Source organism: Anguilla anguilla, chromosome 16, assembly GCF_013347855.1.
Source record: "Anguilla anguilla isolate fAngAng1 chromosome 16, fAngAng1.pri, whole genome shotgun sequence".
Lineage (NCBI taxonomy): Eukaryota > Metazoa > Chordata > Actinopteri > Anguilliformes > Anguillidae > Anguilla > Anguilla anguilla.
Window position 1 is genome coordinate 15,634,486 of NC_049216.1, and position 22,175 is coordinate 15,656,660.

The 22,175-nt window shown below is 47.7% G+C and overlaps 1 protein-coding gene across 1 annotated transcript; it reads left to right on the plus strand.

The window, feature by feature from the left end:
* Nucleotides 1–520: 520 nt before the first annotated feature.
* Nucleotides 521–20,797, plus strand: LOC118214893 (proprotein convertase subtilisin/kexin type 5). Its single transcript, XM_035395180.1, has 16 exons — nucleotides 521–1,056; nucleotides 3,751–3,954; nucleotides 4,286–4,354; nucleotides 5,155–5,197; nucleotides 9,332–9,477; nucleotides 11,323–11,517; nucleotides 12,259–12,345; nucleotides 12,974–13,172; nucleotides 14,800–15,023; nucleotides 16,171–16,413; nucleotides 16,618–16,863; nucleotides 17,355–17,550; nucleotides 18,076–18,281; nucleotides 18,936–19,036; nucleotides 19,560–19,731; nucleotides 20,053–20,797. The coding sequence occupies exons 1-16, from the start codon at nucleotides 861–863 to the stop codon at nucleotides 20,439–20,441; spliced, it is 2,916 nt and encodes a 971-aa protein (XP_035251071.1). The 5' UTR covers nucleotides 521–860; the 3' UTR covers nucleotides 20,442–20,797.
* The last annotated feature ends 1,378 nt before the right edge of the window (nucleotides 20,798–22,175 follow it).

Genomic DNA, 22,175 nt, shown 5'->3' on the forward strand with positions numbered 1-22,175 from the left:
TCACACAAACTGTATTCACCTCCTCCAACTTCATTTGCACCTTGTTTGCCATGTTTGAGCAACCAACACTGCTCTTCCATTTCTATTATATATATCAAAGTAAAACACAGTACTGCACATTTCAAATTCAATGGAAATGTAAGGCTTCTTTGCAATACCCAGAAATATGTGAATGTGTGGAATTGGAATTATGGGAACAGCTATGGCAGGTTTGTCTGGGAAAACAGGAAAATAGGCTCTTTGCAGCAACAAATAATATCTGACAGGTACTTCAATTACAATGTAATACTCATTATTCAACGCTGGCTGTTTGTCTTCAATCTGCAAAGATGAAGGAAGAGTGTTCATTATGCATCGCAAGTCTATAAGCATCCAAGAGCTGGTGCAGGCACCAGGAATTATACTTTCCCCATCTGATGATATCTCGCTTACGTTGAACATGAGTTCAAAGCTGCGCTCATTCTCAATATGACAGAGAGATTATCGTAGAATTAGGGTGGATCATGGAACCTACCGCTAAACCTACATCCCCTGTGTCTTATTTTCAACCTTCTTTTTTATTTTTTACTTCAGAAAAGAGCCGGCGACAATAAATTAATGCATTGTGGACATAAAGATAATTACATTTATATTACAATCATTTTGTAGACGCTGTTCTTAAGAGTATCACAGTTACTGCTAGCCTGGAGAACTTCAATTGTTCCAGTTGTCCAATCCCCTACAAACAAACTTGTCGGACGAGTTTGCACTCTGATTGCCTGCGCAAACGCCGAGGTCTCAATTGAGATTGCGTTCACCTGGTACAGGCTGGGCGTCCGTGGTCTCGTCTTTCGTCTTTGAGGATTACTCCCTGAAAAAGAATGGAAATGAAGATGAAATCCAAGGGTTTCTCGGTATTACTTTTAATATTTTATATAGGGTTTGTACTTAACAAACCTTCCTCATTGTCCTGTCCCAGTGGTCAATTCGTACTGGAAAACCAATGTGTTGGATGTCATCCCACCTGCACCGAATGTTTCGGTCACGAGCTCTTCGAATGTACAGCCTGCGGAGTAGGTAGGTGTAACTTATAATTTTGTATATGCGCAGTATTTTGTATTTTCAGGTTGGCCGTTTATTAATGTAGGCTATTAATTAGGCTACTTCGGATGAACATGGGAGTAATATTTGGCTCGTTTGTTTAATATCTGTATGCACGGCACAGCATCCTTCTGATTTTCGATCCAATCAAAATATTGTATAAACTTCATGAAAATTATTTGATGAAAAATAGTATATAACATTATTTGTCCTAGGTAGTGGCAGGTCTAATTCTATTCTCCTAAATCATATATCGTAACACTATATTTGTGTTTCTCTTCAACGGCCGGTTACCTCAGTTAGGTTCATGAGGCAGAAAGAGCTAGTCCGTATTCCCTATTGTGCCTACAACTAAAATCAAGGAAACAATACACCACCATTTATCCAAATGGCAAACGGACAATCTGACTTCAAAGAAGTGGTTGTTTAGAGCGTGATGTATATCGGATGGCTCAAGGCGAAGAAAATTGAAGAGGGGCAATTAAACTGTGCCCCACGCCAATCATTTTGAGATCACCAAATAAAATCACCTTTCATAGCAAGTTAGCAACTTGAGAGAAATCCAAAAGCGCAAATTGCAAACGCTTGAATATGTAGCCTCAGAAATGTTAAATTAAAATACTTTGATATTTTGAATGCTTACGAACCTTTGGCTAGTTTGTTAATTGCTAATGTCGCGCTTCTGACTCGATGTGTGAACCTCGTTAATGTGAGCGTAGGAAATAAAAAAAGATAAATGTAATTTAATGAATACATTGTGATTTATTGTATCTTGGTGCTAGTAACCTGATAATGACAGAGAAGGGAGCATTTTTTATTTTTAAAACTTAATACTGTTTTAAAGGTTACGGTTACTCCAGTCGTTGCTCATTGCTGCTGAGCTGTGTAGCCATCTCATAGATGCGCATTTTCCTCGATCTTGAGGAGGTACCTGGTTCATAAAGATACTCAGAGTTGCGATTGTAGACAGACGTCGCATTTCACTTAATATAGCATCCACTGCAAAGTGTTTAGACAAGGCTTTGCTTTCATCCGGCATCTCTCTGATATTGTTTATTTATTTGGCCGTCCTTTCACCAGGGCAACCAATACCGTTCAATATTGGTCCATTGTACAGATGAATATCTTGGACTTTTCAGATTTGGTGCCTAGTTCACTGGTAAAGCAACTGTGGTCCTTAGCAGAAAACCATTTGGTTAACGGTACAATTCCACGACTGGTGGTGCTTTCTGTCTCAAGACCTTTCTTGCGGGAGCCCGTCAGAAGTGATCAAAGTGTGATGCTGTTACCCTAGCAACGTGCTTGTCCTTTGCAGAGCCCACCCTCCCGAGTTCCTCAGGCTGTCACTAAATTGACCTTACTGGTTGAATCAAGATTAACACAAAAAATAAAGACTTTTGTTTTGGAAATGCCACATGAATGATGAATACTGAAACAGCATAAAATGGTAACCAGATAGTTTAGACCATTGTTTTTGTTAAAGGTGGTTTGCTTTTTTTTTTAATTTTTTTTTTTTAAGAAAAATAGGAATCTTGTTTGGTGTGGTGGTATGAAATCAAGGAATTTGGGCTTGGGTGTTTAACAACAGAATATTTCCCCCCCATTTGTGTAGTTCTGAAGGAGGCCCTCACTACAATAAAGTGGAATGTGAGCATAAGAACATGTCCAGGCCTCTGTTGATTTGGTCTACTGTGGGAATATTTAATCTTGATGTGCAAACACACCCTGTGCCCCTGGTCAACAAGGTTTGTGTAGTGTAGTTACCGCAAAGGAAGTTTCAGCAACCTGGGGACTGTAAGCTGTTCCCCACTGATCTCTGACAAGATTTGTCTGTCTTATTTGTGGCTGTTGTTTCTAAGTCGAAGGAGAATGTACTTTGTCCAAGTTTGTATGCAATTATTTTCACAAAGTGTTTGTCTTGTCTTACACCGCAATTTTATTATTGGCAACTGTTGCCTCAATACTGGTAATTTGCATCAGGAAGAGAGAGTCAAGCTTGCCAAATGTTAAGGATGACATTCATTGTGGTTATTGTGATTTGTGAATCCCAATTGATATGAGTATAATGTCTGTCTTGTTGAGGTGAAACGGGTGCCTAATCCATATCGCTAACAATGCTTAAATTGATAATGGCATGGTGGTACAGTGCAGTCGCCTGTGCCTTGTCCTGTGGGGCTGTTGACTGTGGCTGGAACTTGTCATAAATTAGTTTCTGTAGTCACAGTGTTTATTCTCTAGCATTACTAACCTGTATTTGTCTCAAATCATTTGTACAAATTCTCAGTCTCTTAAAATAAATTCCAAACTAGAGTATAGAAAGATTTCAGTGTGAATAATGAGTAGGTGTAAGATTAACAGATGTGTGTGATGTGATGAAGAATCAGTCATCAGTGTGAATAAATCACATCAATCTTCTGAATTCTGAATGAAGTGCGTACGGGCTCTTTTAGTATGCAACGAATGAACTTGCAGTACCACTGGTGGGTTGTTTTTTCATCCTGTAGCCCCATGAGTGATGAATTGATTCAGTTTTCCAGTGGAGCCCACTTGATCGGGAAAAACCATGCCTGCCATAACCTCTAACTGAATGGTCTTCAGCAGTCAGGAAGTATTGGCCTGCTGTTAACTTTGTTTGTGGCACCCCCTCCCCCCCACACCCCACCCCCTCAGATGAAGACGGGTCGGAGCGATTCCTCCACCAGTGGCGCTGTCGTCTCCACTGCCCCCGGGGGTTCTACCCCGACAGGGGCCTGTACGCCTGCGAGCCCTGCATGCCCAACTGCGAGCTGTGTGCCGACGCCCACATCTGCGCCAAGTGCACGGAGAACTACAAGCTCCAGCGGGGGCTGTGCCAGAAGGCTGACTGCGAAGAGGGTGAGTCTGCAGGGGCACCTCCCTGCAGGACGTCCCGCCTATTCTCTGCTGTCCGTTTCTCCAGATGGGGTTTGTTCACTGTTTGTTTCTCTCAGTGTGTGGGAAAGGGAGAAAACCAGTGAGTATATGTGTGTAAGGGGGCTTTAGAGCATTTGGGCATAGGAGAGAGATGACAGTGTTTGTGTTTAAGTGGGTGGAGGGGTAGAGTGATGCATCGTGCGGGGATGTCGCTGGAGAGGGGAACACTGTGAAGCACGGAGTCATGGCGCCAATGATGGACGGTTTGAGTTGCCAGGTCCTACTGAGCTCCACCACATCTTGTGTGTTGCAGGCCAGGTGGCAGACCCTGAGAGAGGGGAGTGCATTGACTGTGAGATGGGCTGCAAAACCTGTTCACCAGGTAGGTTGCATGCGGTCGGCCCATCCTGAGGGCTGCGGCTAATAGAACAGATCTCTATAGGATTCTGTAGCTCAAATAGAACAATTCATGGGTTAGGTGAAAAGGTAGTCGTTGTAGAATGAAGTTTCTCAGCCTTTGTTACCAATTTGTGAATCTACGTAGGTCCTGTTTAGGCTTCCATTAGCGCACATTCTCTGGACTAACCAGCCAGATCTACTCATGCCAATGAAGCCAAAACGTGTTTATGAAGGTGAATCTGTGCTATTAGCCCTTTTGTTTGCGTAAAATTGCACGCATATTACATATAACTGTACTGGAGACAGTCGGGTATAGAAGTCAAGGAACTGAACTTTCAACTCAAAAGGCATAAAGTTGTTTATTCAAAACCTGAGTGCTGTACTATGGTCCTACAGTAACTTTTCAGCAAGGTACTTAATCAGAATGGTTTCATAAATGGACTGGATAATATATGTTTATAAGTGAATATATATATATATATATATATATATATAGCTATGGAGGCCACTCACTGTCAGCTGAGCAAATGAATAACAAAAAGGATAATGGCTGTCTGTTGTTGTTCACTGCAGTGAATGGCTTTTGATGTTGATGCCAAAATGGCAGATGTAAAAGTATTTTTTTTTAACTTCTTTTTTTCCCCCCCAAAGTGTACAGTAAGATCAGTGGTGGCCTGGCTTTCCCTCTGCTGCTTTCACGCGAGCCTCTCCTTGAGCAGGGGAAAGCACTTTGTCACACAGGATGCCTTTGTGTGCTGATCGCTCCTTTTGTCCCACAAACAGATGAGCCAGAACTGTGCAGCAGCTGTGTGGCCGGCTACTTTCTGTGAGTCCGTTTGTGTCATTCTTTACTACCTCATTTCAGCCAGAAAAAATTTCTGTGCCGACATAGCACGGCCCTGTTTTAGGCCATTTTAATGGCAGGCTCACACACACAAGCATACATACACACACCTTTGTTGTCTAATACAAGGAGTTGCTGTCTCTGATGACCGTTGATCTCCTTTTCTCTGGTCACCAGTACTATGCAGTGGTAGTGACCCTGCTTCAGATCGGTCTATGTACAGCAAAATGAGCTGTTAATGGTGCTTAAATTAGCATGTTTGATGGTCACCTTGGGTTTGGTATTAAAGTTCTCTGCCCTCTCCGTGTCACATGGCCATGGCTAGTATGAGGACGCTGGTGACTCGTTCTGGTTAGCGCTGTTGGGACGAACACTGCTGTCAGCAAGACCCTGTAATATAACTGTTCAAGAGCCGAAGCGTTTTTCAGTTTAAAATGTCGGGTGAGCACAAGACGAACACGGTTAGTCAGTCTCTCCTCTTCTCGCCCACTCCTTTTCTAGCCTGACTGAACGGGCCCAAGGTGAGTCAGTGCCCGTACTGGAGCTAGCAGTGTCTCGTTCCACACCCCCCCTCCCCCTCCCCCCACCACCTTCGCTGTACCTGAGCTCTGTGCACAACCAGAACAGAGCTCTGATTGTGCACGCCACTCCTCTCCCCCTCATCGAGTTACACGCCGCCGAGCGTAGTCCCCTCTCCCTGTCACCCGAGCTCGGCCGGGGGACACTGAGGCTCTTTCTTCGCTCCAGAGCGCACAGTCCCGATCCTATAGGGTCCATTCCGCTATGCTTCGAGGTAGCCATTCCCAAAGCAGAAAACGTAGGAAAGGTTTTACATTCGTTCTTTCGTCCTGTCCCGTCTTTCCTCCACAGCACTGGCCCTCGAGCGAGCGCTGTGCTGCCTGTGTCCACGCAGAGAGCGCTGTGCTGCCTGTGTCCACGCAGAGAGCGCTGTGCTGCCTGTGTCCACGCAGAGAGCGCTGTGCTGCCTGTGTCCACGCAGAGAGCGCTGTGCTGCCTGTGTCCACGCAGAGAGCGCTGTGCTGCCTGTGTCCACGCAGAGAGCGCTGTGCTGCCTGTGTCCACGCAGAGAGCGCTGTGCTGCCTGTGTCCACGCAGAGAGCGCTGTGCTGCCTGTGTCCACGCAGAGAGCGCTGTGCTGCCTGTGTCCACGCAGAGAGCGCTGTGCTGCCTGTGTCCACGCAGAGAGCGCTGTGCTGCCTGTGTCCACGCAAAGAGCGCTGTGCTGCCTGTGTCCACGCAGAGAGCGCTGTGCTGCCTGTGTCCACGCAGAGAGCGCTGTGCTGCCTGTGTCCACGCAGAGAGCGCTGTGCTGCCTGTGTCCACGCAGAGAGCGCTGTGCTGCCTGTGTCCACGCAGAGAGCGCTGCGGTTGAAGCGCATGCGTGTGCTCCTCCTAGCCGGAGGCTGCTGAACTTGCGGCCCACGCAGGACTACAGGAGAGAGTGCGCACAGACCAGACCAGAGGAGAGGTGTATTTATCACTGATCGTTAACTAGAGTCTGTGGGCAAACTGGTGTGTACAGAAGAGCTAATGCAGTAGTAAACCCAGGACCCTAGCCAACCTTAACCAACCCTACCCCGGAGAGAACAAGAGCGGCTCTATCCTGCCCAGTCATAGTTGGCTAATGACAATGCCAGGACTACAGCCTTTGATGTTTAGAGTCTGCATTCGTGATGGGCACCTTTACCAAGTTGCTTGGGAGCCATTTTGTAGGCACCAGCAATTTGTTCTGTGTAGCGTTTTAAAAATACCAGTAAATAGCTTGCTCTGCTGTAGATCCACTGCATTATATTCGTAGGACTTAAATTATGGGTCACATTTTGTGCTCTGACCTTCAGGCCAAAACTTCATTTTCAGTCATTTTACTGAGACATCAGAGATCCATGGAGAGATTAATTTCAATATGGGTGAGATGTTAACCCTCTCGGTTTCACAAGGATCTTTGTTCACTGTAACTTAATGCACCACACATACGCCACTCGGGGCTATTCGCAGTTAAACATGCGTGGGCGAGCTGCATATCCTCAGAGTGAGTGGCTGCATTAAACTGAATTAAAACTGAGACCAGCACACCCTTGCTAAATCCAAGCATTATTATTATTTTTAAATTTGTTGTACCACTTGTCTCCCTGAGAGATCTTTCATTTTACACTCCAATGAACTGCACATGTCTGCTAGGTGTTATGTTAACAGTCAAGTTAAGTCCTGTTTGCTTGCTTGTTTGTATTTGTGTTTTTCTCCCTTATTTAGTCTAAGGCAGGTTAGAGAGGCAAAGAGGGCACATCCTCCTGGTCTACACACAGGAAGTGGAGGCAGGTGAAATGAAGTGTTGCTCTCATTCTCCAGCAAGCCAGCAGATTCACACCATTCTTGTATGAAAGTGCAGAACATCATGTCTGTGCTGTGTGTGTGTGGGTGCGCATGCCTGTCTGCATGTCTGCTTGTATTTTGATACATGCGTGTCCATGTTGACTCCTTGGCTGTCATGCACATTCTCTTTGCACATAGTTACTATATAAAAATGGAGCAAATATGTTCTGATAAAGACCTTGGGCTATGTCATGGAAGACACACGTGATGTAGAGGCATGAATATGATCAATGGATTACAGTCTTAAAGCACACCTTCCCTAACCTATAGTCAAATCTAAAATGTACTGTGGTCAGCAGATTTGTAGAAAGTGCCAAGGCTTAAAACTGCGCGGCGGTGTTTACTTTGTTCCCCTCCCCTCTTAAATAAATGACAAGTGCGAGGGAGGAATCCCTCATAGTCCCCTGCGCTTGGTAACCGGGACGCCATGGTTACAGTCAGGAAGAAGGTGGGCCAAGCGCTACGCTGAGGAATTCTGGGTAAGAGCAGGGGATCCTCAGCCCTTTGTCCCGTATTAGGAGGCGTGGTTGGCCACTTTGAAGGGCCCCGCTTTCCGTATTGGCTAGGTCAGGAGGTCGCGAGGTGGCGGTCTGCCCTTCCCCAGGCTGCGCTGAGTCAGAAGGGCCTTGGCAATAGACAGAGGGCCGCACCCTGTGTGGCTGCTAGTCTTTGGAATATGATCCCTTTTATTTCAGCTTGACGTGAGCCCATTCATTTGGTACTCTCGCCTGCATACCATCACCATCATATACTCGGAACTGTGGAGCGCAGTCTGCCATCTCGGGTCGCAGTCACCTGTGTCTCAGTACCGGGGAGCCACGGAAGGCCGATCGGAGGGATTAATGACAGGGCTAGTCAGGCTCGCCCCCCCGGCCTCCGAGGAGCCGTCGGTTAATTAGCCCATTGTGAGAAGTGTGGGTGTGTTTTTGTGTGTACATGCGCGCACATGCATATGTGTGTGCGCGTGTGCATGCGTGTGTGTATGTGCATGTTTGTATGTGTGTGTGCGTGGCGGAGGTGAATATAACAGTGATGGTGTGCTGTTGGAGCACCTGAGGGGCAGTCTTTTCAGTCTAATGATGAAACCAGTGAAAGTGACCCCACTTCCCCTGCAGGCAGTGTGCTGTGCTCATCCTGTGAATACTGGGTGTGCTGTCAGATCTCTGATCCCCCCACCCCCACATATACTCTCCAGCTCCAGTTCAGTCTGCAGATTCAGTGCCTGCAGCTGCCAGATTCAGTTTCTCCATGTGACACGGAAGGGGTTGTGAATGATAGAATTTCAGTCCTGCCAAATGGGTCTTTTTGATCTGAGGACTGAACCCCCTTCTTTTGTCCTGGAACTCAGATTTTAAAAGTCAATGAGAGGCAGGTCCACCGGTAGGCAAAGGGCTGCAATTTATTTCAGTAATGCACTAAAAAAAGCAAAATACGGACCTTCTACAACTCACCACATAATGGGAAAACCCCAGTGGCAAGCATTCACACCTTCCCACTGATCAGCCCTGATTCTTATTTTTGTCCTTGACAATTTGTGGCTGCTTGATGATTTCCTCCTGCACTCGCTGACACTGATTGGTGGATTAAGTGGACGGCTCCCCCACAGTAACTGCAGTACCCTGCCATGTGCTTGCCGTTTGAGTGAAAGCCTGCATGAGGAGGCTGTCGTTTCCACAAGTTCCCTCAGTGGCTCATCGGTTGTTTTATTTTTTTTGGTCCTTTCAGGTACAGGCAGCAGTGTCGCCGCCATTGTCCGCAGAAGACCTTCGAGGACGGGGACAGCGGCACGTGCGTCCGCTGCCCCGAACCGTGCGCCGACTGCCGGAGCAAGACGCTGTGCCTGTCCTGCCAGGACGAGCACTTCCTGTCCAGTCAGTATCGTCCGAGCACTTCCTGTCCAGTCAGTATCGTTTGAGTTGCCCACGACCTTGGTCAGTAATATTTGAGATAACTGTGGGGGGAGCGTCAGTGCGGCAGAGCTCTGTCAGTAAAGGCACTCGTTGAGATGAGCGTTGCGTCATAATGAAGTTTCAGGATATTGCATCTTCAGGCCTTGACGATCTTTAACCAATCACAGTTACCGCAGCTGGTGCTCTCAGGAGTTAGATGGGTTTGGGCTGATTGGGGGTTCCTTGAGTTACAGCTGCACTGGCTCCTCCCAGCAGTGTGCTCAGAGATGGGCGTGGTGTTATATGTGGCCTGTGTCTGGAATAGAGACATTGGCTCATAGAGCGTGGGCATCAGAGTAATTCAACCACTTTAACCGCAGTGGCATTCATGCATTGAGAGAGTGTATTATGAAAAGCATTGTGTAAGGGCTATGACATTACACAATGCTTTTCATAATACACAGAAATGAACATTGGTGGAAAAAAATTAAGCGCAAGAACCAGAATTAGCAGAGACTGCTTGCTTTCCTGTATGGGCATATGACTGTACTATACCTACCATATATACTGTGTGCAGGGCTCCTGTTAGAGTGCATAGTACATGTGGGGTACGGCCAAGGGAACATAAGCCATTTCCAGACCAGGGTACCAGCATGATATGAATAACTGCCTTTTGGGTCAACTTGATATGTCATGAAGAGCCAGCAGCTGAACATGCTCTTTAGAGAGTGTAGAGTTCTGTAGCTGTTGAGCTGTTGTTCAGGTGTCAATCACAACTTTGAGTTAAGAGGCTTTGGGCACAAGTGCACATTTGGATAACAAATCCTGCCCTGGCAGATGTCACCGAAGATGCAAATGTGAAGAATGCAAATAATGTGAGAGGATGGAACTGGAGTGGAAACTTCCTGTTTTTATATGGACTTCATGGTTTTCCAGTAGCTGAATGAAATTATTTTTAATTGAATTTTGAACGTTATTTGTCGACAATCGGTTTGATTTGAAAGTGCTGTATGAGGCAAGTCAGTGAAGTTCCACAGAGTAACTCAGTGAAAAGCAAATAGCTGCTCTTTTGCCTTTAGGCTGTGCTGGGCCATTGTTTATGCCATTATTCCAGAGCTCTGAGATGGCTCCCCTCTGTCCTCTCTCCTCCCCCCTCCCCCTTCTTTTGGCATCCCCTGCACTTCGGTCTGTACAGGCCAGGCCTGGTTTGGGGTCCGGTTCCCAGTGATTTGGGTCACAATTTCACAGCTGGCCTGCCAGGGGGAATGTGGCAGCGCTTCGGTTCATCTGACCGCAGAGGAGCGGTCAGAACGGAGCGGGCAGACATGTTTTTTGAGCTGTGGTTCGCCCGGTCCTTTGTCTTTGCCTGTGCTGACAGTCTGGGAATCCTTTATCCAGCCAGTGTTCGCTAAACAACACCCCCACCCCCCCTCACCAGTGCAAACCAATAGCTTCCTGCTGCCTGCTTTTGGGGAGATGCATGCCTATGTATGGTTGGATTTAGCATTTTTCCTTACTGTGTGCTGTGTTTGATGAAGGACTGAGACAAATTCCTCACAACTCCACAAGTTTCTTGAATTGAAACTTCTCATGTTTGTCAGGATTGACCAGGGTTATCAAACCAGTTTCCTCCGAGTTTAGTTTTGGGGTTGCTGTGTGGCTCAGATTGACTTGCATGAAACTGAGTAGCAAAGGACATGTAGCATGGGGATATTTAAATAAGTCCATAACCGAGGCAGTACTTTAAGTACAGAGAACCTGTGAGAGCGTAACGGGGGCGAGAGATCGGTCTTCGGAGCCCGTGACCTTTCCGTACCGTCTCCACAGAGGACGGCTGCGTGAAGCAGTGCCCAGGCGGGAGCTTCAGGGACACCAGCAGCTGGCGCTGCCAGGCGTGCCACAGCTCGTGCCAGGCCTGCCATGGCCTGCAGGCGCGGGACTGCGACATGTGCCCCGACGGGAACCTCCCTCTGTACGGGCAGTGCCCCACCGTCAGCTGCCTGCAGGGGCAGTACTACGATGGTGAGTGTGCCGGGGGTGCCAGGCTGTTCTGCCTGATCAATGGGTATCATACAGCGCAGTGTGTGCAGTGTTTTAAAAGATCATTTTTATTTTTGAATATTGGAGGGAATAAAGAAGGGAGGTAATCTTTAATTTTACTTTCTTCTTGGAGATTTAAGTTTTTTGTATTTTATTTTTAAATTTTTTTTTAAAGACGTGTCTGAGGGAGTACCCTGTATGCTCCAATAATGTACCACAGTTGGCTGCAGGTATGATCATGCTGTATACATAAGGGTAAGGGAAACATTGTACCTCAGGTTTGGGTTTATTGGTCAGTTTGCATTAAGCCTGTGTAGGTTTTCAGCTTTAATTTTTTTAGCTGCGTATCCTTGTGCAGAAATGTAGTAATCTATGAAAACTGGCACTAAAACGAAAGTAGATGAAAATGTGGGCTGAAGGTGTTATGTGTAGTGTATAAGAGTGAATACGTAATTGTTTTTATTATGGCAGCAGACCTCGCCACAGAAAATGACATTTTAATCCCCTGAATCCACCCTGTACGAGTCTGCCCTCTGCTGGTGAGAGAGGAGTACTGGTTCAACACTGGTGGCTGTGGAGAATCACATCAGGCTGAAATGGAATACAGTCATTCAGTTTTACTGCTCCATAGTGTCTCCCAGCAAGGAAGGATTTAATTTGGCAGGGTGCTCCAAATTAAACAGGGAATTTTGTTCCATAGCTGGTCTGTTCCTCTTTACTAAGGGATGGACAGCGAGTGCCACTCATGTGACGTCTCCTGCAAGACGTGCTTTGGGCCCCAGGCTCTCGACTGCTCTGCCTGCTTTACAGGTACAGTATCCCTGCATCACATGACTTCATCATGTTCTGCGCACTGTGGCCAGCCCTCTCAAATAAGTATTGCCTGATATGTAAACCCCCATAAATTATGAATGTCCATTTTAGATATGTGGATTATTTTAATGTGCATATTAGTATCTGGCAAAGCTAAAGAATTGTGCAGAATTTTACAAGCTGGGTGAGAGATGGCTTTAATGTGAAATGGCCATAATTTGCCATTCTTTTTCAAACTTTTTCAAAGTCACACAGGTGGAAGTTTATTTCACAGCTAGCTATATGTCCAAAACCTACATACGTTCATAAACTCATTCCAATCGGGTTTTATCCAGTGGATTATAGAAACCACAGATCTGTATAAAAACAGAATGTTCACCACTGGTCCACTGTACTTCCTTATTCTTAGAGGTTCTGGATCATCAGGCAAGGTTATGGTTTATTTCTGTATTTGCTATGAGTGTTCTGTCTTCAGCTACAGTCCTTGATGAATATTCATAACAAATCCAACATGATGTATAAATTATCAGTGGGAGTACAAAGTTGACAATTGCCTGACCGCAGCTGAACTGACATTGGGCTGATTACTGCTGTATGTGACTGCTCACCCCTCTGCCACACACAGGCTACTTCCTGGATCAGGAGGGCTCCTGTGTGGAGCACTGCCCCCCCGGATACTTTGCGAACTCTGGCACTGGCCTGTGCGAGGCGTGCTCCCCAAACTGCCAGACCTGCGAGGAGACCAGCGACCGGTGCCTGAGCTGCAAGAAGGGAAACTACAGACTGTTTCTCCACCAGGGGGCGTGCTGGTCCAACTGCCCTGAGTAAGTGGCTGTCTGCATGCTCTGAGCCAGCTTCACCAAATCTCTGATTGGCTGTCAGACTACTGAGGATATGCTGAAACGATCCCATTCTTATCAGGTCCTGTACAAAGGCCAAAGATTAACTGTGACTCATTATTAATATTCAGGCAGTGTTCTGAAATATCTCCAAAGCTTGGTAAATTATATGACATGAACTGACGTTGAATGACATTTACTGTTTAGGGTTCATGAAGGGGGAAAAATCTTATCTGTATTTGTAAATCATCCCCCATGGATAGTTCAGTCGCATGTGCCAAGTTAACGCGCAAAACGATGTTTACAGGGCAGATATATCAATGCCTGTCCAACCAAGTGCTTTTTCTTGGTTTGTGAGTCTCTGAAGTCCCCCATTGAATGGTGGTTTTGTTTCAGCTGAGCTGAATTGATTCTGACTGAACTGTCACTTCAGTTCTGTATTTCATCTCTTTCACCATCTGCTTGTGTGGCTTAGCAAAGCCAAAGGGGGGAATTGCTTAAAGACAACTAAATCTGTAAATAAATCTTTTATTCATTTTATTTATTTTAAGTTTGCTATACTGATTCAGTATTAGACCTAATTCAGTGCATGCAGTCGTTCAGTTTTTGAATTTTGCTCTGGCAAAGAACTGATAAACCTGTCCAAACCGAAGGGCTAAAATTTGAGTAAACGTGAGTAAAGTGAAACAGACTTTCACTAATTTCAAGTTTCAACTGCTTATGAAGTGTTTGTGAAAAGGAACATTTAATTCTGTGCATTGATATATTATTTTATCATAACTTTAAAGTATACAGATATGTCTGTCATTGAAGTTACTTAAATGTTTTAGGCATCTGTTTGATTTATTGACCAAGGGCTGACCATAATATTTATCCTGAGTGTACTTCATTGCCTCATTGCTCAAAGAGATAATTGTGCGCAGGTTGTGCATAATTTTAATTTCCTGCACATCAAGCCAGATAAATTGGAGAACTGCTATAACACCCTGCTTATCTAGATGGCCTTTGTGCCAATTGGAGGCTGAACTACCTGCCCCCACTGATTCTGCTTTGTCTACAACAAGCCAGTGTCACGCAGTCCTGTGAGCGATTTTTGCTGAAGTTTGTGTATACTTGAGCCCTGTCCTGTGCAAATGACTGGTTATGACCGGGAACCTCTTCAGCAAGGAGACGGTTCATTTTTCTGAGGGTAAGGTTGGGGAAAGCTAGCTTTCCTCAGGATATCACTCTTAGCCACCCCCTCCCTCCCTCCCCACAAGGCTACCAGAAGCTACCAGAAGTGGCATAGTTCTCTCTCATGATTGCTAGTTGAGCTCAAGCACAGCCTGTACTGTGGATGACGGTCACCATGTTGCAGTGTGTGGTAGAAGCACTCATGCCTCGGCTAGCACAGAGCCCAGAGGAGAAGTGGTGACTCCGAAATCACAATTAGCCATTTCAAATCGGTGAATGGGGAGAAAGAACAACTTAAAAGAAATCAAACCTAATTAACGGAAATGAGAACTTGAAACGGCGATAGCGATTAGCCGTGGGTATTTTGGGCCGGGGGTCCTGCCGCCGGCTGTTTTTCACATGCGCCGGTGTCCCGCTGACGCCTCTGCTTGGGTCCCAGGGGCTTCTTCGAGAGCGCGGAGGGCACGTGCCGGGCCTGCGACAGCCCGTGCCTCACCTGCGACGAGACGGGGTCCCAGTGCCTGTCCTGCGCGCCGGGGCGCTACCTGGAGGAGGGCCGCTGCGCCGCGAACTGCTCCCTGAGGAGCTACGCGGCCGAGGACGGCAGCTGCAGGCGCTGCGGAGCCCACTGCGATGCCTGCGCAGACGCACGCAGCTGCTACAGTGAGTGGGGCCTTCAGACGCCCGTCATCTGATGCGTACTTTTATTAACAGATACAAAAACACGACTGTGTACGATTTGGCAAAAAACATAATGTACAATTACAGAGCCACCTTTCTCTTCCAAAATGTACAGGTCCATGTGTTTTTATTTTATTATATTTTTTAATCACAGCCATCTTCTGGCTAGTCTTAACCTGTCAGGAGCGCTCATAAGGCCTGTTCTACTGTATATCCAGGAAGTCTTTGACTATCTTTACGTCTTTGTCATATACTAAATTTGCCACTTTCGTTTCAGACTAATAACCTGCTTCTCACAAAATGTAGTTTTTACAACTCCAGAGCTTAGGGAAGCTCTCATTGTTATTTAGTTTTCAGTTTTATTTTTTATTCATTGTGGTATTGTCTTCCAATGTTATATTTTGTAATGAATTTTACTTCTGTAATGAGTATAGTTTTCTTAACTTGCTGTAATCTAGAACAAATGCCAGTTGGACTGAATTTTATAAAACATACAATTTTTATTTTATTAAGATGGACCTAGTAGCAAACGTGCCAGGGACATATATGTATTAATTGTAGAAACAGGGTTTTCCCTAAAAGATCAGGCTGGCTTTGTGTAACGTTACTTTGCAGTGATATTAATTTCCATTTACTTACAGTAGTAATGGAAAAACAAACCGAGCACTAATGCTAATGTTTCAGAGAATAGCCTGTAGCCCCTTGGATTGAAACCAGGGTGAGGGAGGAATAACTGTTGTCTGAACTAAAGCCAAATAAAAACACACATGACTGAAGTTAATTAATATGTAAAGAGCTGAAGGAAAAGATAACTGAACCAAACTCAACATTTGCATACCATTTCTGTTCGTATGTGTTCATCAGACTTTGGTCAAATACATGCAAATGCTCCTTAAATGTATTTTCTAGTACATTCAGTAATTTAAATGCTCAGTATTTGTAAATGTTGAATTTCAAATAATTTCTAAATAAGTATTTAAAAGTAATTAAAATAATTTGAATATGTATTTGACCCAGGTCTGGTGTTCAGTTGGGGGTTACTAAGGAAACGTGGCGGCGCATAAAGCTGATCAGGGGCACTCGTGGAGCGTGTCGGTCGTTCTTGCGGAACGTTTTGTCCTCGTTGCAGGGTGCAGCTTCCTGTACCTGCTCCTGGACGGAGCGTGCAAGGCCAGCTGCCCGGAGGGCTTCTTCGAAGACCTGGACCAGGGGCGCTGCGTCCGCTGCCACCCCACCTGCGCCACCTGCTCCGGGCCCCTGCCGGACGACTGCGAGGCCTGCTCCGCCCTCTACCCGAAACTGTACGAGGGCACCTGCTTGGAGGCCTGTCCCGCGGGCACGTATTACGAAACCGCCGCCGGGGAGTGCCAAGGTACGCTATCGGATAGGCGGGCGAGGGCACCACGGGAAACTAATAATGAAGCATAACACAGATGGCTGACGGACCCACTGATAAAAAGTGTAAATATTTGAGCTTCTGCACAAGGATGTGACTCAGGTTTTTTTCTTCAGGGATGGGCAGGCGGAGTGTTGAGGCCCTGACATTGTGATTATAATTTATCCGCCCCCCCCCCAGAGTGTGACCAGACCTGCGCGGAATGTTCCGGTCCGCTGCCCACGCAGTGCTCCCGCTGTGAGAAGGGCCTGGCCCTGGACCCGAACACCATGATGTGCGGCGTCACCGGCGACTCCCGCTGCCCGCCCAGAACCTTCCTGCAGCAGAACCAGTTCACCTGCCGGTCCTGCCACGGCCACTGCCAGTCCTGCGACGGGCCCGGAGCCTCTGACTGCCTGACGTGCGCCACGCCCAGATTCCTCCACAGTAATGCACTGCCGCCCTCCCCAAATTCAGCAGAATATCTCTGCAGAACAGTCCAGGCCTGGCCATTCATGCCTCTTTTGATCTAGTCACATCTCCGTACATTTTTTCCTTTGAGAGAGTAGATGCCACATTTGCAGTTGATAATGAGGACAGTGTGCATTAAGCTGTAGTGTGATAATGTTGTTCCGGGTATGGACGCATGCAGCGTGATTGGAATGAGGTAGTGTTTTAACAGCAGTGCAATGATAATCAATTGCAGTGTGATGGTGAGTTGCTGTGTGATAATGGATTGCAGTGTGATAATGAATTGCACTGGTAATAAGTTGCAGTGTGATCGTGAATTGCAGTGGTAATGAGTTGCAGTGCAGTGGTAATGAGTTGCAGTGTGATCATGAATTGCAGTGGTAATGAGTTGCAGTGCAGTGGTAATGAGTTGCAGTGTGATTGATTAATGAAGCCTGCTGTCATTCAGCCGTGTCTCTGTCCTGCAGACGGCTCTTGTGTGAGCCAGTGCCCCGCGGGCTCCTTCTCCTCCAGCGAGCAGGCGGACGGCGTGGAGCTGGGCATCTGCTCCCCCTGCGACCCAATCTGCGCCTCCTGCAATGGGGCGTCGCCCAAGGACTGCCTGACCTGCTCCCCCGGCCACCTGCAGCTCCTCAACCTCTGCCTCTCCCACTGCCCCACGGGGTAAGACCACCCCTGCCACCAACTGCCCCACGGGGTAACACTGCCTCTGCCACTCCCACTGCCCCACGGGGTAAGACCACACCTCTGTCCCTCCCACTGCCCCAGGGGGTAAGACCACCCCTGCCACCAACTGCCCCACGGGGTAACACTGCCTCTGCCACTCCCACTGCCCCATGGGGTAAGACCACACCTCTGCCTCTCCCACTGCCCCACGCGGTAAGACCACACCTCTGTCCCTCCCACTGCCCCAGGGGTAAGACCACACCTCTGTCCCTCCCACTGCCCCATGGGGTAAGACCACACCTCTGTCCCTCCCACTGCCCCACGCGGTAAGACCACACCTCTGCCTCTCCCACTGCCCCACGGGGTAAGACCACACCTCTGCCTCTCCCACTGCCCCACGGGGTAAGACCACACCTCTGCCTCTCCCACTGCCCCACGGGGTAAGACCACATCTCTGGCGTTCCCGGAGGAGGTCCCGGGCGCTGCGTGCGCCAGCCTCTGACCGGGCCGTGTTTGCTGCAGGTACTACGCTGAGGGGAGCCGGTGCGAGCGGTGCGACCGCTCCTGTGAGCTGTGCTCCGGGCCGGGGCCCGAGTCCTGCCTGGCCTGCCCCCACCACCTGCTGGACCTGCGGGGCGCCCGGCTGTGCGTGGAGCGCTGCCCGCAGAGGTTCTACCAGCAGGCCCACGCCTGCCGCCAGTGCCACTCCAGCTGCAAGACCTGCACAGGTAATGGCGGCCCCACCCGCCCTGTCGTGTCAAGTACCCTTGAGCAAGGTACTTAACCTGCATTGCTTCAGTCTATATCCAGTTGTATAAATGCAATGTAAATGCTATGTAAAAGTTGTGTAAGTCGCTCTGGATAGGAGCGCCTGCTAAATGCCTGTAATAATAATAATAATGTGTAATAATATTGTGTAATGTGTCGCTGCCCTCTCTCGTGGGTGCATGGAGGCCCCTCTCTCGAGGTAATAAACCTGAAGGCCAGAGTCGGTTGGACACCAACCCCTCTTTCATAATAAAAAGGGCCATCTACTTTATCCACGCGTGGTATTTTCCAACCAAATGCTTTCCACAGAATGCAGTTTGACAAGTGGTTTCTGTCCAAGGAACCTGCCTTAATTCAGCGTCCAAATTCATCAAGCAGGGACCCAAATTTTCTTATTTGAATGTGACATTCAATCCATGCAAAACTTGAAATCTTATCTTGCACAATGGACAAAACTTGCCAGCAGTCCTTCCTTTGATAAAAGCCGGCACCTGCACTGTGCTGATGATGTCATAACGCCACTGCTGTCATTGTCACTGTCCCTCCGCTCCACCCACACGGGCCTGTTATTGGTGCCTGACGGGTTCAGCCTGATTTTGGGTTTTCTTGCGCAGACGGTACGCCCCAGGGGTGTCTGACCTGCGACTGGGGGAGCACACTGCAGGACGGCATCTGCTACCCCCGCTGCGAGGAGAGCCGCTACTTCTCTGAGGAGGTGAGTACCGCGTGCGAAGGCTCGAGGGGGTAAAGATGGGATGGCACCATTTTCTGGTCATGTGCATCAGACCTGGAATGAATGTATTTACCTCAAACCATGTAGATGCTGGTAAAATTCCTTTAGATTTTTTGATTTATGCCAATATTGTAAACCTATCCAAATGGACTCGGCCCAGTGTTTAGCCTGCGTTTAGACTTCAGGGCCTGCGTTTAGACCTCAGGGCCTGCGTTTAGACCTCAGGGCCTGCGTTTAGACCTCAGGGCCTGCGTTTAGACCTCAGGGCCTGCGTTTAGACCTCAGGGCCTGCGTTTAGACCTCAGGGCCTGCGTTTAGACCTCAGGGCCTGCGTTTAGACTTCAGGGCCTGCGTTTAGACCTCAGGGCCTGCGTTTAGACCTCAGGGCCTGCGTTTAGACCTCAGGGCCTGCGTTTAGACCTCAGGGCCTGCGTTTAGACTTTAGGGCCAGCCGTGTAGCTTCCTGTGGTGCTGTGGCTCAGCCTCTGTGTTAACGGGGCTTCAGGAGCAGTGCGAGCCGTGTGACGGCTCCTGCAGGCACTGCTTCGGGCCCCGGCCGGACCAGTGCGTCACCTGCCACCCCGAATCTGCGCTCCAAGCCCTGGAGGACCGCTGCACCAGGTGCTGCCAGACGGCCTCCAACGCCACCGACTGCTGCCTCTGCGACACCACCACAGGTAGGGCTTCCTGATTGGCTCGTCATATCTACCGTCCAACCATTCCATTGGGCTAATACATTTTCTGCAAAATGGGAGGGGTGATGAAAGCTAGCCCTTCAGTAACCGTGTATTCACTGGTTTTCTGTCCCTTCAGCTTCATTTGTAAGTGCAGAATGAGTTTGAATGAGCCTTTTGGAAATGTACTGTATTATATAGGCAGGATATTTTAAAATTACCCATGGGCTGTCACAGTGGAGTGGGGGAACATGAATAATGTAACGATATGGCATTAGTACACCCGGCAGGCGTGTGAGGCTGTTGTCCGGTTCTCTCTGGCAGCGCTGTGTGTGGAGCCCCCCGGGCCGGTGACGCAGAAGGACCGCGCGGCGGTGAACCTCAGCACCCGCACGCTCCAGCACACCCCGGCCGCGCTGCCCGTCTCCCTCATCATCCTGGTCGCGGCGCTAACCGCGTACGCCCTGGTCCAAGCCCGGTCCAGGAAGAGGCTGTGCTGGAAGGACCGTTACGAGAGGCTGGGCGGCGGCGGCGAGCGGCTCGACTACGAACACATGCCCCACGGCGTGCCCGAACCCGAGGACAGCGGCGACGAGGCGGACGTGGTCTACACCAGCCGGGACGGCACGGTCTACCGCCGGTACAACTTCCTCGAGGACCAGGACTCTGAATGCGAGCTGGAGCTGGATGAGAACACCCATCTCAAGACCTAGATTCCAGAAAGCTGCCATTTTGGATTACATTCCAGAACATTCCATTAAAGGGATCTGTTCACTGTATTTAAAAATGATCCCCCCCCCACCCCATCCAGTTGTACTAGTTTTCCTGATGAGAAAAATATGTTTTCACGTGTATTCTTACAAATGTGGATGGAAGGCTCTCAAAATTACCTCTTTTGTTTTGAGCCAAAATGATTTGAGCTGCAGTGTTGATTAGTTTGGATGGATGCTCAACTGATGAATTTGATGTTAAGATATTTATCTGTCTACATTACGTGTGGAAAGCAGGAGAGGGCAGCCAGCTGTGATTGGCTCAAAGGGTTAAAATAAATAAATATATAATAATTTGTGGTAGTCTCATCCCGCTGATGCGCTGGTACTGGTCTGCAGTGAGCGACCCCATGTCTGTACCACGCCCCTGTGCGGATATTAATATTACAAACAGATGCTGTGGGGTGTGAGCACGGATTGTTTGACCCACATTGAACATTAACTTGTGATGACTCCGCTCAGAGCATAAAGCTGGGCGTTCAGCGCTGCGCAGATAAGGTTTGCTTTCCAATGGTCATATAACAGAGTTCCCACACCACGCTGCCACGTATATTTATTTTGTATATTTCCAGACCACCATTTTAAGTACCCGTATGAGTTTACGTTGGATAAGCTGAGAAATTTGAGTACACTAATTGGACCTATGTCAGAACCCTGTGTTCCAAAGTGCGCCGTTTTTAAAAACGGTACTCTCTCGTACCTGGCTTCGCTTCCAACAGGACGTGCTCCCCACAGGCGAGTGTTTTGCTGCACACTATCAAATGGCTTCTCGCTGTAACTGACAAGAGTTTTGCATTTCGCCAGGTTTTCCCTGACCCAGGAGCCCCTCTGGCAGAACGAGTGCAGCTGGCCCTCTCTCCTCTCACATTTGCATTCTGTGGTTTGAAAACGGCCGTAGAATTAACTAAAAGATTAGACCAACGTAATGGCCGCATCACTCACAGGCTTGTTTTATTTGCCAGGCTGCCATTTATGAGTTCATGAGCTCATTTTTGCTTTGTTGGACTGCACCAGAGGACATCGTCCAGGTGCGTTTGTGCAGTAGACTAGTTGAAATGCTAGTTTGATTCTGCTCATTAATATGAGTAAACGGTGTGGGGATGACAGTGGTGTGCTAAACAGAAGTTGGGTAATTACTGTCACGACGACAATATGGAGTTTAGTATTGCATTCCACTGCTTGGTCTGCACCAGCATACGGTTTGGCTGTTCTGGTAACGATGCAACTAAACGCAGTACAAATACACTTTGCTGTGCCGTTTGTAGGGATTGTGCCAACAGTAACCCAATTTTTCTCTCTGAGGGGTATAAGGTGTAAAAGAGCGATTAAAAAATAGATGATAAAAATACACTGGGTCAGTTAGATAGCTTAGTTGTGCAACATGCCAAAAAGATAAGGAGCACTGCTAGTGTACTTGGGCATCAGTAAACTGACCATATTTTATGTACTCAAATGGCTGTGCTGTGTGTGCTTTGGAGCATGGATCCAACGGTCTAGTTCCTGGTAGGTACTTCAGTGTGTAAATTTGCTTTATTATGAATGCAGAACTGAATACAGACTATATTAATGTAGCGAAAATGGGCATCTTTTAAAATCTGTGATCTGCAGGAATTCTACATTATATTATGTTAGTATTTGATATTTTTGACAAAGGTATGAAGTACTACTGACTGGGAT

Bases quoted from the DNA above. Each gene is read 5' to 3' on its own strand.
- LOC118214893 (XM_035395180.1), top strand. From the start codon at position 861: ATGGAAATGAAGATGAAATCCAAGGGTTTCTCGGTATTACTTTTAATA. The intron at 16,864-17,354 runs GTAATGCACTGC...TCTGTCCTGCAG, and splicing joins CACGCCCAGATTCCTCCACA to ACGGCTCTTGTGTGAGCCAG. The intron at 19,037-19,559 runs GTGAGTACCGCG...ACGGGGCTTCAG, and splicing joins GCCGCTACTTCTCTGAGGAG to GAGCAGTGCGAGCCGTGTGA.